This window comes from Sorex araneus, chromosome 2 (genome assembly GCF_027595985.1).
Source record: "Sorex araneus isolate mSorAra2 chromosome 2, mSorAra2.pri, whole genome shotgun sequence".
NCBI classification, from domain to species: Eukaryota; Metazoa; Chordata; class Mammalia; order Eulipotyphla; family Soricidae; genus Sorex; species Sorex araneus.
Window position 1 is genome coordinate 104190987 of NC_073303.1, and position 14505 is coordinate 104205491.

The 14505-nt window shown below is 39.0% G+C and overlaps 1 protein-coding gene across 1 annotated transcript in view; it reads right to left on the reverse strand.

Moving 5' to 3' along the window:
* Positions 1–14505, reverse strand: part of FER1L6 (fer-1 like family member 6) — a 129078-nt gene that overhangs the window by 13411 nt on the left and 101162 nt on the right. Inside the window, exons 33-38 of the mRNA XM_055128326.1 lie at positions 13530–13700; positions 9957–10117; positions 8463–8605; positions 5888–5976; positions 5204–5302; positions 1804–2045 (exon numbers count right to left, since the gene is read on the reverse strand). Coding sequence (XP_054984301.1) covers positions 1804–2045; positions 5204–5302; positions 5888–5976; positions 8463–8605; positions 9957–10117; positions 13530–13700 — 905 coding nt within the window. The remainder of the gene's footprint in view (positions 1–1803; positions 2046–5203; positions 5303–5887; positions 5977–8462; positions 8606–9956; positions 10118–13529; positions 13701–14505) is intronic.

The following is a 14505-nucleotide window of genomic DNA, read 5'->3' on the forward strand; positions in this document are numbered from 1 at the left end:
CACCCTGGCATTGCATATGGTCTTCCTGAGCATCACCAGGGAGAAATTCCTGACCACAGTCAGGAATAGTCCCTGAGCACCACTGGGTGTGGCTCAAATTTCTTTTAATGAAGAAAATTTAAAATCAAATCAAATTTATAGCTGTCCTTGTTAACATTCATTCATTCATCCACTCTCACTTGTCAGTATTTCTATTGCACAATGAGTCACTAGCATGGGCTGGTGGAGGGAATATAGACATACCTCAGACATGTATGGGCCCCTTAAAGTGTTCATGCAGTGGTATCAGGTAGAAGATAAGGGAAGACTCCATTATGTCACTTTTAAGTGTTCTAAGTGTCTTTGTCTTTGCTCCCTGAGTACATCCTGGTTTAGGTCCATGCCTTTGAGATTTCCAAAGTCTTAGTTTAGATGAGTTTGTGAGAACCTTCTACCCCATCAGAACTTTCTCCTCCAAATCCATTAAATTCCAGATTAAGAAGTAAGTTTCTTCATGGTCTTATAGCTCCCCTCTAGGATAGATACTCTGAGAGAATCTCAACAACGACGTACTTCCAATGAGGGACCATAAAGCTGAGTCAGAAAATGCCATGACCATGGGGTCCTGGTTGTCACACCCACAAACTTCCTCCAGGTGCCTTTTAAGCACATTAATGGCCATGATCCAGAGACTCACAAATGAATCTCAGAACTGAGCTCATTGCAGAGATGCCTCTGGACTCTAATTATTTAAAATTTTAGAACTCCTTGAGCATGCAGCCACAATGTCTCATGCTATTCATAACAAGCAATACAAAATAAATTATTTAGCATCTGTTTGTTGGGCAGGCTTGAGTGATGATGGGAAAATTTGAAATAATGGTGGTGGAAAGGTGTCATGGTGGTGGGATTGGTGTTGGAATTTTAAATGTAATCCATTATTGTGAACAACTTTATGAAAATAAAATTTTAAAAAAGAAAATATTATGAGTTATAAATAACATTTCCTTGTTACAAAAAATGAGAAAAAATAAGAATAGAGAAAAGGTTCTTGCTTCCAATCCCTAAGAGTTAACTACTTCTCTATGAACCATTTCTTTCCCTTGTGTCTATCTTTTCTCTGTCTTCTTGCCTGTCTGACTCCTTTCCTCCTCTACATATAGTTAAACATGTATTTTACAGGAAAGAGGCTTTTTCTGTATCCTAACACTCAATGCAAGCTGTCCAAATGTTCAACTAATCAAATATTTTACTCACTTAAGGGTGTTGGCATGTTGAGCTATACTTAATGTTAAAAACTATGTAATAGTCTATATAGGTCCCAGCACTCTTTGAGGTAGGTCACATTATTATCTTTATTTTACAGCTAAGGAAACTAAGGCACAGAAGAGCCTCTTAATTAGCACAAAGTTTAATTGCTTCTTGGTGGGGCCAGAGTGATAGAACAGTGTGTAGGGCACTTGCCTTGCATGTAGCTGACCTGGGTTCGATCCCTGGCACCCCATATTATTCCCTGAGCCCACCAGAAATGATCCCTGAGTACAGACCAGGAGTATACCCTGAGGACTACCAGATGAGGCCCCAAAAGAGACATTTTTTTCCCCAAAGATCAAATTCAGTCTGAACGTATATCCTTCACCTTATGGATGCCCCAAGACTATTCACCCAATCCCCTTGCTAATGGCTAGTTGGAGTGCTTCCAATTCTTTGCTATCATAAATAGAACTGAAATTATTATTTTGGCTGCTAAATCAGACCAAGTGCTCCAAAAGCCGGGACAAAACCTCTAACACTATTATGAGCTTGTTGAAGTCGTCAGCTTACCCAGAAAGTCATCCGAGGACAGCCTTTCAAAATCCCAAACTTGGAGCACCAACACAGCTGGTGCCTTACACTCCATCTTCTCTAAGGAGAAGATGTTCTCCCTCTTGGTTATAACCATTTGCTTCTCGGCTGGGAGATACTGGAATGGAAACAGGAAGCGCCAGTTGAAGTTCCCCTCTCCTGTTAGGGAGTTATAGTGTACATCTGTCTCCTGCTTGTCATCTTCCAAACCTTTTATCCACCTGAATAGAGCAGAAAAATTATATTCAGATTTAAAATTAACATTGGTAAACATAGATTCAGGTGGAAGTTTCTACTGAATCCAAAGAAGAAAAAGAAGAACAGGTTCGATTCGGGACTACTTGGGGAAGTGTCTTCAGTTGTTCTTGGGTAGATTGGAAATCTCATGTGATAAAGAGGGAAAATTCCGGAAATATGACCTAAGAGAGTAGTTCATTTTCTCATCCCCCTGGGAGCCTCCACTGGAAGAAGTACTTTCTCTGTTCCTGAGAATTAGAAGAATGATGTTTACCCTTGACAGAGGCCTGGTAAATGGTCTGGTGTAGATCTGTAATGTCAAGATTCTAAATTTGTCCTCTTCTCCCTGGTTCTAGGTCTGAAAACCCCAGAAAGTCTGTGTCCATAGGACATGGAATATACAAAGATTGTTTATATTCACCTAGATCCTAAATCTGATTTATGCCACTGACCAAATGTGCAGTCATGGATGCATCATCTAAGTTCTCTGTGCCTCTGTTTTGTTCTGGAAATGGAATCAATGATAGTATTGGGTTGATGTGTCTGTGCTGAAGAATTATGTAGATAATATCTATAAATTGCTTGTAGCCTCAATATTATATATAATGCTATTTTTCCTGAGTGTCATAGAGTTTTCTTCCTCTCTTCCAGCATACAAGAACCTACAATGAACACATTTTCCCTAAGTATTTTTTTTCTTTTTGGGTCACACCTGGCTTTGCACTTAGGAATTACTCCTGGCGGTGCTCAGGGAACCATATGGGATGCTGGGAATCGAACCCGGGTCAGCCGCGTGCAAGGCAAACACCCTACCCGCTGTGCTATCGCTCCAGCCCCCCCCTTTTCCCTAAGTATTTTATGCATGCTGAATTAATTAATGAGGAAACAAATAGCTCCCTTTCAAACAAATTAATAGTGCCAAGCCATTTGCTTTATAAAATCAGGCATTATTGCCCCAGTGTAGATGAGGATAAAGACTTGTCTCATTCCAGGGGAGTGGTACCACTTGAAGCAAGGAAGAAATTGCCTAGCTTATTAAATTAGTACATATGTGGTACCTTATATGAGGCAAGTAGTGGGCCAGACATTAGGGGAGTGTCAGGGAGCAAAGATTACCTTGCCTTTATGGAGTTACTATCACAGAGGGAAAAGGATGGAGGACCAGGATGGGTAGCAGAAATCATCAGAGAGATGTGGGAAAAGTTGTCCTATAGAAGAGGAGATGAAACGTTCTAAAAGGGCAAAGGTTGAGTGTGCTTGGACAGCAAAAGTAAAGGGGATTATTGACTAGTAAGATGAGGCTGAAGAGAGAGGCAGAGACTGATTGTTAGTAATTCTGGGAATTTGAGTCTTTGCCCAGAAGAATATAGGATGTGATTGGACAGCACTGAAATGATTATTTTGTATTTTGAAAGGATAGGTTAGGTTTCAACACTGAGAAAAATTATTGGAGGCAACATGAAGTGATCAATCCATATTGGTCTTGGTATCTTAATGACTCTAGCAAGATAATGGAGAAAAAGACACAATGATAAGGTGGTGAAGATGGAGAAAATAGACAATGTTGATAGTGGTTTTGGAAGTAATATAGATAAAATTTGATGGCCTATTATAAATGGAGGAGCCAATAAAAATAACTATAAGTGCTAATATTAAAAAGCAAGAAAACCTCAAATCAGCATCCTAACTGTGTGACTTAAAAACTAGAAAAAGAAAAATTAAATTTAAGACAAGCAAAAAGAAGAAAATAATAAATATTATAGTGTATTATATATAGTGTATTATATATTATACACAATAGTGTGTTATATTATAGTGTATCATATATTGTATATTTAATTATATATTACACCATAAATTATTATATATTATATATTACATCATAGTGTATTATATATTTATGTATATACACACATATATATGGATGGATGGATGGATGGACATATATGTGTCTGCATATTTTTGAAGAAATATTTACATACACATATCACTTTTATTCATAGTAATTTAGCTTTGGAAGCAATCCAAATGTCTATCAATAGGTGAATGGATAATCAAAACATGATATAAACATACAATATAACCTGCCTTCAAAAGAAGAAAATTCAGACATATGCTGCGACATGGAGAAATCTTGAGGACATTATGCTGAGTGATCTAGGCCAGTCACAAAAAGAAAAGACTGTATGATTTCTCTAATATGAAGCGCCTGGAGTACTAAGTCATAGAAACAAAGTACAAGGGTAGTTAATGAGGCCAAAAGTAGGGTTGGGGAAATGAGGATTATTATTCGATAGGTATAGAATCTCAGTTTTAATTATCTAACTTTTGGTTTGGGGCTACACCTGGTGGTGCTCAGGGGTTATTCCTGGCTCTGAACTCAGGAGTCACTCCTGGCGAGCTTGGGGGACCACATGGGGTGTGGGGATTAAACCCGGGTTAGCAAGGTGCCAGGCAAGCATCTTCATTTCATGTTTCGGAGGTCAATTTGTTTTGGGTTATGCTACTTCCATTTCTCTTTATAACCACTTAACTCCCTCTCAGTATTCTTACCCTGAATTGAACCACTGGACATGTTTTGACTATAAAGTATGTTAGTAATATGAATTCTGAAGGCAGAATGTTTCTTGTTTGAGTGAGGAAATCAGTTATAAATATAAAGCTGAGATGAGTTTACCGCTTCTGAGATGAATTTTATCTGAGAGTACTACATATTTCAATTGCTTTATATCTGTTTTTCCACCAACTATTCTCTATCTCCAACTGAGGCTAAAATGAAACCTTCAAAAATATTTTGGGTCATAAAAATATGTAAGAAAGAGCTATAAAATGTTTATATACATTTTGTTTCTTCTCCTCTCCATTAGCAGAAATAGCAATTTTGAATGTCTAATTTTTGCCTTTTTCATTAGTCTTACAATCTTCTGAACATAAAAGATGTCACTCCAAAATTTTAGTTCAACTGAAAGAGATATTTGTGTAGCAGAATTTCCTCACAAAAATTGTTTTGTAAGATAATAGTTATTTAAAAATGACAAAATCTTTGACAAAGTTATCTAACAAAGTAAGATGAACTCCTTTTGTTAGATGTGGGTGGAATATTCTCCATGAGTCAAGGGTCAGATGAGTCAAGTGACCTTACCCTTTAACATAAATATCACTTGACTTTTGTCCTGTGAAGAAATTCTCATCTTCTAAAATGACATCTTCAGTGTTCCAGATGGTTACTCTCAATTCATACCTAGGATAAAGAAGGGCAGAATTAGTCTAAAGGTCTTAAAAAATAAGAGGTAATTATGTTAAGTAGGAGAAGTGATGAATTATTATTTAGGTCTTGATGCTCATTCTACAATGTATTTTTGCTTGCAGTAACCATGCTGTACATTCTAAATATATGTAATTTAGATTTCTCAAAAACTCTCAGTGAAGTTTATTGACTTCTTTAACTTCACTAATCTAAAAACAACAACAACAACAACATTTTGGATGTTTATTCTATCAAAACTGTTCCCCAGAAAGTAACCTCAGAAGCATGAGTTGATTCTCAGAATCAGAATCATTCTATTTCTATTGACCAATATTTTTCTGAATGTTGAGTCTCAAAAACTACCATTAGACAGGGACCAACATTTCAATTCCTACCACTTCTCCATCACCACCACTCATTCCTCTAGCCAGCCAGGTGGAAGTGAGGTCAAGTGAGATCAGTTGTCTAGTGCCAATTGATCAGTATAATTAATGTATCAGAATACAAGATCAATTGCTATGCTCTTTAAGCCTGCTACCATGGTATCTCTCCCTTAATGAAGGACTGCAACTGACTTACCCTTTGGGTTTTCTTGGTGAAATGTCAACAGGAGGTCCTGGCTGGGTCAGATCTTTGGGAAACATGTCCACCCACATCTGCAGGCGGCCCTGTTTAAGAAAAGACCTCCTTTAGCGTGGAGAGAGGAGTAGCACCTGGGAAATTGAGGACTCACAGCTAAATAATATCTACTTAAAAAACATGGTTATCAGGTACATACGCGAGTTTTACACATATTTAGAACATATGTTATGTCTTTGTTGATAGTCTACCTTTTTATTACAAACTAAACATAAGCTAAGAGCAGGGGAAGGGTAAACAACCCTTCATGAGCCCCTATTACCTGGTTCACAGAATGATAGGCATCTGGCCAGCATCTCACTAACTCTTTCAACATTCCCACTGAATGGATATTGCTACTTTTGTGTGGAATATGAAAAAATATTTTGTACATGTTTACAAAGACATATGTGTCAAAGTCTAGATTCAACCTTGGTTTGTTAATTCCACAGAGCCTTCTATTTCTACAAATTCCTGAGATTAAAACTATAGTGCCATCTGTCAGAAGTGTCATGCTTCAGTATTGCCAAAGTTCCTTGACATCTATATCTCTATGAATTTTAAAGTTAATTAATTAATTTGGTTTGGGGCCACACCCACTGACGCTCAGTGGTCGCACTGGCTCTGCCCTCAGAAATCACTCCTAGTGGTGCTCAGAGGATCATAAGGGATGCTGAGGATCAAACCTGGGTTGCCGCAAACAAGACAAGTGCCTTACCTGCTGTGCTCTCTCTCCTGCCCCTATCTTCATTTCTTAAACCAATCATATTTCAGTGTTAGTCATAAGTAATTGAAAAGCATAGGGAAGTCAAAGAAATGATCTGAAGTCTTATGATTAACTAGTGATAGAACAAGAGTCCCCGCCCATTTCCATGGACTCCATACATCAGACTCCATACTCTTGGAAGGAATTTGAGAGCTCATATAGGGAGAAGGCCCATGGATTCCATGATAGTTCTACCATGCACATTCTAAAGATTTTTGTCAGCTTGATAAGTGATCAAAGGCTAGAATGATCAATGGAGATTTTATATGAAGGAAGTGGCGTTTCCCCACTGGAACAGTGAATATCTGGGTGAAGGATGAGTTTTGCAAAAACAAAAGCCCTCAAAAAGCCCCAAAACAACCTGTTTTGTTAACAAGCATTTGAAAAGAAGTGAACCAATGAAATAGTTGATTACTATAATAGTAATAATAATTACTATACTAGTCCTAGCGTCTTTAAAGATATAATAACATTCACTTTTCACCAAAAAGTCAGGGAAACTAAAGAATGCTAGAAACCAAAAAACTTGAAATATTCAGTAGTAATCTACAAAAGTAATGATAAGCTTCCACTTATGATAAGGATTTATCCTTTCAAGATATGCTATCACCAGCTCTGTACCTCAATACTGCAGAAATAGATGTTTCTGCCCTTTCACTTTGGAGTTCTCTTGTTTTGTCTGACTTACAGAGTGAGAGAGTCCAGAGAGAGACCTGAGAAGTCAGGACTCAGTTGGGATTTTGAACATGGTCTAGGAAGTCAAATTGCCTTGAGGACATGTCAGGTCTACCATTTGCAGGGTGAGAAACTGAGCAAATCTCCTAAACCCCTTGTGTTATCATTTCCTCTTTTAAAATGAACATCAAAATACCACATCATGAGGCTGTATTTAGTAAAAAGAGGTGACTCCACCCACCCCTGTTTGTCTACAAAAATTCCAGGGCAGGTCAGCTTAATTATTAATAGCGACCTCTTTTATTCTCAAGCTAGTCACAGTATGGAAGCACAGTTCCGTGATCATCTTAATAAGGTAATATGTTTATGTAAAAAGTCTCATAACTAGGAGGCTTTCAACAAAGTTTACCTCCTCTTCCCTTCTAACTCCTAATCTAAGATTTTATTAAAAATAACATAGCCATTTCTTCCCCTCACTTCTTGCCAATTCTTTAGATTAAGAGTCCACCAGTTGCTTCTCTTGAGAAAACCACTGGGTTTTGTGTTTACTGAGAGATTTTGGACAAGGTCTTGTCAACCTGATAGGTTTGGAAATTTCTAAATCATAATTCTTCCAAAAGAGTTTGATAATTCAAATCATAAAAAGAAAAGGCTCAAAGAAAAGGCCAAGACTGATTTTAGGGCGAGGTTTTCAATTTGCACTTTACTGGCAAACTTAACTCGGTAGCTTGCCGGACTCTCTGAGAGTGGCGGAGGAATCAAACGTGTGTCAGCCGTGCAAGGCTAATGCCCTACCCGCTGCGCTATTGCTCCAGCCCCTTACTGGTATTTGGGGCTGAGTAATTCCTGGTTAGGTGGAGGCAAGAAGCTGGCCTATGTTATTATTGATGATCGGTGGCATTCCTGACCCATACCCATTTGATGCTAATAGCACCACCCACAATGACAAACAAAAATATCTCCTGATGATTTCAAATGTACAGAGGAGGTTGATATTATTCCATTATTTTGCGTACATAAAGTTAAATTTTAGGGAAAAGGTTATGGTTGTGGGGATGAAGAGTTTCCTGGGCCCGCAACCATCTTGCACGCTACCTGCTCCATTCCTGGTTTGTCCTTATGGTACAGGGGTCGACTCTCTATATGTTCAGGAACCAGCCTGCACCCAACCTCCGGGATGTTCTCCCAAGAGTGTAAAACCTTGAGGGCCAAGTGCTCATATGACTCCACGATCTCATCTGCATGGAAGAGGGAAAATTATGGGAAGATTTGTCAGATACAAGTTCTTGGAAAGGGACAATGATGGTTATCACAGGATTCTTAACTTTCCTTTAAGGTTCAAGAGCACAACAGGGCGTAGGGAGAGAGGAAAGACAGCAGAGGAGAAAAGGGAGAACGGGGGAACGGGGGAAAGGTGGGAACATGGTAGAAACTGAAAGTGGGAAAACTAGAAAGAGAAAGGGGGACATGGCAGTAGCACACTGGGCAGACAGGGTCCTGGAACATGGGCTCTTTCACCCCAAACGTGAGTCCTTTAGAGACCAGAGTTAAAGGGTTGGCCTAGAGCTACTAGAGAAGGTGTTTCCTGGAGACATAAACCCTTTTCTAATTCTATACTGTGAGAGAATCAGGGGACCCAAGGTATGGAAATGGGCTTAGAGGTTGCTTTGTGTCATTAAAGTAAACTTAACTTTTTACTCCTAAATTTATGGAGAAACTTTCTTCCAAGTGCCATGAAGCTTGTATAGAGAATCTACGTTCTGGTGTCAGTGTAGGAGAGTTACTGCACATATATGGGACTTTGGGCATTTGCCCACTCATTTATTTTCCCTTAGAGTCATTTTAGGGTTGTTTACCTTCTAAAAAGTAAACACAATTTTGCTTTTATAGTCTGCACCATAGAAATACCAGAAATAAGGAAAAGCATGTATTAGAAAACTCATGGTAGCATTGACTTAAAGAATGGATAAAATACAGACAAAGAACTCCATCCTGAGATGGAATACTATCAGTGTTTTAAAGAACAGCAGAATCACCATAACCAGTTGAAAAATAGAAAAAGACAGTGCATAAAACTATATAGGTATATATATATATACACTGTAGTTATAATTTATATATCATATATACTGTACATAAATTATATAACATATACCATAATTACAATTATCTTCAAATGGTACACATTATTATACAAACCTCTACAAGGAAATAAATCAGCATGCATCATATTTATCTCCAACTTTGGGGTTTATGAGTGATTTTCATTATCTCTCTTACTTTTTCATATTCTCTACATGAGCATGCATTACTATTTTGGTTGGAAGAATTTTGGGTCATAATCTATGATGCTCAGGGTCAACTCCTGACTTACTCCAGCAGTTCTTGGGAGGACTCTGGTAACTGTACAGTGCTGGGGTGGAACCAGGATTGGCTGTGTACAAGGCAAGCACCTTGACCCCTGCCCTAGCTCTCCCATCCCACAGGTATTAATTTTATGAACTGTGATCGATGCCCCAGTCACAAATGCCCAAGAAGCAAGCCTGTCAAGAGAAGGGCTGTATCAGCAGGTCACATGTGGGCAGTTACCAGAGTCCTCTTCGGTGAAGGCCGTTTTTCCGGAGAAGACCTGGCATCCAATCTGTATTTTTCCAGGGCTAAAGTGTGGTCCATCCAGCTTGTTGTCTTTGCAGAGCTTGGTGAGGATTTCAGTGGGTTTGGATGTGTCTCTCCAGGCATTATATCCTTCTCTGGAAGTAAAGGAAGGGCAGCTAGAACCCCTGCGACCTGCACTCAGAATTCTGCCTGAGTCTGATCTTTGTGGCTTCCTGCAGGTCCCACTGTGGCTCTGCTCTCCTGGGGCCACAGTCTGTTTTGTTTTCCTTCTCTCTATTTTGCTCAGTACCTAAGCACAGTCATAGCTGGGAGGAAAGACAGGACTTTTAAAGAGCATGGCGTACAAATACTAGGCAGATAGTTTTACTTTTCTTTAAAGGAATACACATCACTTTTCAAATTTGAAGGGCAATGGATCATTGAAAACTTGAAAAAGGACAGCATATGCACTCAGCATTTTCTCAACTAAGACCTCTATCTAGTTCCAAAATTTTTGCATCACAAAAAAGGGAAACCTGGAACTCATAAAAGTAGTTTAGTCCTCATTCCCCTATTCTAGCTCCTGGCAACTATAAATATTTTTCCATTCTCTGTGGATTCCTTTGCAGGCAGTTTCTGTTTTGCCTTTGTTATTCTATACCAAGCAGAATAGCTGAAGAAAAGCAAAGTTCCTTGTCCTATTTTTGTTTGTTTGTTTGGGGGTTTTGATCACATCCAGTGATGCTCAGGGGTTACCCCTGGCTTGGTACTCAGGAATTACTCCGGGCAATTATATGGGGGACCATATGTGATGCTGGGGATGGAACTTGGGTCAGCCATGTGCAAGGCAAATGTCCTCCAACTGTACTATTGTTGTAGCCCAAGTTACTTATTCTAAAAGAAAAAGTCAAGCTTATCCTTTCATTCCTCTTGTTCTTCCTTCCCACCCTCTACACTCCACATGCCAAACCATACTGTGGACTCAAGACACAGCAGAAAGTTTTGAAGTGTGGTATCTTTAATTGGTGGTACTCTTGGTAGTGAGCTTCTAATATTTCCAACTTCTCTTAAAATCTAGCTGTTTGCTCCAAAATTTTAACTTGCAATGAAACCCTCCCGAAGTGTCCTGACTAAGATGAATTCAGATGCCATTGCTCACTAGGACAGAAGTTTTATTGGCACTTAACTTTCTCAAGCATTTTAAAAGAAATAAAAACATGATTATAAAACAGTTTTCCTCTGCTGGACTAGAGCCCGGAAAGTTCCTCCAAGCTATGTTTAAGTCAGACATACAACTTCTGAGAAAGAGTGCACTTATCTTATTTTTAAAAAATGTCAGTAAACATCTCTTAAAACTTTCCTGATCAAACTGTTCTACTTTCCACCATCAGGGAGTTCTTCCAAATAGAAGAGACACCATGTTCATTTTTGTTTGGGGGGCACACCGCCCTGGTGTTCAGGGTTTACTCCTACATCTGTGCTCAGGGATTATGCCTAGCTGCAGAGCTCTGTTTGTTTAGGAATTCCTTTACTGATTTCAGAGTGAAAACACTAATTATGCTCTTAATGGTACCTTTGCCCAAGCAGGAGAGTGAAGTAAATACCCTTGGATGCCCATTCCTTCACTGGAGTCCCAGATAAAACCTGGCTTTCTAGACTCAGAGAGTAGCCAACCAGCAACGGACTTGTTTCAAAATCATGCCAAGGAAACAGGTGCTCAGATTCTGTTCATGGAGAGCTAGTTGGGCACAAGTATTAAAGTCCATAAGATGTGTGTTTCTTATAACAGAAAATCCGCCACCGCCGAGATGTGATCCCGGGGGCCGCACGCATGTGCGGCCTCTCCGCAGCTGCACAAGCGTGAATCCAGACCCAGCAAAACCTCTTTCGGCGTGGGCAACTCCTCGCAGAATGTCTCCAGCCTGAGAACTAAGCCTCGGCCCCATGCCCGCCCGGGAGGGGAAAGGTATTTCTCTCTCTCGCCTCTTTCTCTCCGGGGATGAAGGGCGCGGTGGCCGCCATATTAAGACGACCACAGATTGGGTTTTCAAGCCTGCAATTATCTAATATCTGGAAGAAATCTCCCTGGACTTCTTGTTAAAGTACAGAAATTCAAAACCGCGCGGCCGCGACCTTATTTGTCTTCACAGTAGGTCTGAATCTAGTGGGGTACTCCTAACAACAATAGTGAGGTTTGTGTTGAAATATTGAATGTAACCAAAGTAAACAGAATGTAAAATGAAACTTATCAGTTACAAGGTAGGGGGTGGGGGGGCGGGATAGGAGGTGTACTGTGTGGGTTTGTTTTTTTTTTTTTGGTGGTGGTGGTATATGGGCACTGGTGAAGGGATGGTTGTTTCAGCATTGTATAACTGAGACCTAAGCCCGAAAGCATTGTAATCTTGCACATGGTGATTTAATAAAATAAAATAAAATTAAAAAAAAAAAAAAGAAAATCCATGTTTATGGATGAAAACCAAGTGAATTATCAGAGAGGTAGGCAATGGCTTTTGTATGCAAATGCTCATATAGCAATGTTTATAATAGACAAAGAAAGAAATATAGATAAATATTATATATTTCTAGAGGAAATACAATAGATAAAGAAGGAAATAGAAATGCCCTATAGGCAAATTGGTTAAGTCATTTTTTATAGTAAAGTAATATGCTACTGTGGGTCCTGAAAATACTGATTTTTAAGACTAATGACATTATAGAATGCTCTAAGGGTAAGGACAACAAACATGATACAAATTGTAGGAATGTGGTAAGGCCAATATAAATAAGAAATAGCATAGAAATAAAACAAAAAGAAAACATTCAAGCATTTTTTAAATGTTAGCTCTGATTATAATTTGAGCATCACTTTGTACTTTCTCTATTTCCTAATTTTTCTGTAGTGAAGATGCATTATTTTATATTCAGGCAAATTTTCCAAAATTTTGCCACAGAAATCTGATGGATTTTCTTATATTTCTAGCTGAATATATAAAATTTGAAATTTATAAGATTTTAATTTTTTTCTTAAGATAGTCAATACAAGATAATTTTGAAAATTAAGTTGGTGGTATATAACTTTAAACTTAGAATTCATAGCACTGTAAGAATGAACATTAAGTACAGTTCTTCCTCATTTGTGAGATGAGGCTATCATTCCCTCAATGATTTTTTGAGAGTTTGAATGATAGACACCACTCAGAGTTAAGGATACCACAAATGCTCGGGAATCACTGCTATGCTTATATGCTTAACTGGGATATTGTCATTTGTATCAGATTAATCATTTTTCTTCTAATTTTATTCCCCACTGGGGAACTCTGTCCACTAGACCCAGGTGACAAAGTGAACACATACAATTCACATTCACACAGACACAATTCACACAGACTTTGAAGGATCTGCCCGGATTCTCCCTAACTCCAGTTACCTTCAAGTCCCAAGCCAGCCCTGCTGACAAGGAGCTCCCTTGACACACTAAAGGTAAGGTTTGGTTGTCCTTTTCAGAGCAGAGACAAGCTGAAGCCAAAAGCTTAGAACCCCAGTGGTGCCTCCAGCGGGAAAACTTACATCTCATACTGGCTCTGCAGGCCACAGATGGCTCGGTGTTTGCTGTAGAAGCGATTTTCCAGGTCGATCTTGGTCTCCCCAATGAGGTCATCTGTGCCGATCAGGTCATGGTCATAGATTAGGACAGAGAGCAGGGACTCCTTTGGGAAGGTGGCCTGAATCTCAAATGACCTGCAGTTCAAGTAGAGGCATGGGAGTCAGTACCACTCAGCAAAGTGGGGAAATTGTTCCCTACTTTGCTTTAGCTAACATGGGATTTACATGAGCCAAGCACTAAAATAACTGATTTATACTTCGTAGACAGTTATATGGTTTTATTTTACATTAAGTAACAATTTCTAATCCCCTGGTCAATTTATCATAGCCAGTAACCTCTGTCATGGCACATGTTTTGCAGTTTTTAGAACCACAAGAGAGAGGAATAGGGGGCTGGAGCAATAGCACAGCGGGTAGGGCGTTTGCCTTGCACGAAACCGACTTAGGTTCAATTCCCAGCGTCCCCTATTGTTCCCTGAGCACTGCCAGGGGTAATTCCTGAGCGCAGAGCCAGGAGTAACCCCTATGCATTGCCGAGTGTGACCCAAAAAGCAAAAAGAGAGAGAGAGACAGAGAGAGAGAGAGAGAGAGAGGAATAACTTTGTGTTTTGTTCTTCAAGAGATGAATTTCTGATCTTAATTTCAAATCAATAACCTTCTGATTGTAAAACTTTGGAACAGTTATTTCATCCCTTCAACCTCCTTGAGATAAATATCTTCTTTATAATATAATACGGTGGTAAAATGAAATTATAATGAGATTTTTGTTTGCATAAAGCATACATTTCAACTGGTATCTGAAAAAGTAACTATTCCTTTCCTTCACTGTTACTTCATAAGGAAACGTTAGTTTGGCTTATTTAAAATGAAACCCCTGTTGAGGAAGGAAAATCAGAGAAATATAGAATTGTATGACTAGAGCTCTGTCTCTACCATAGAC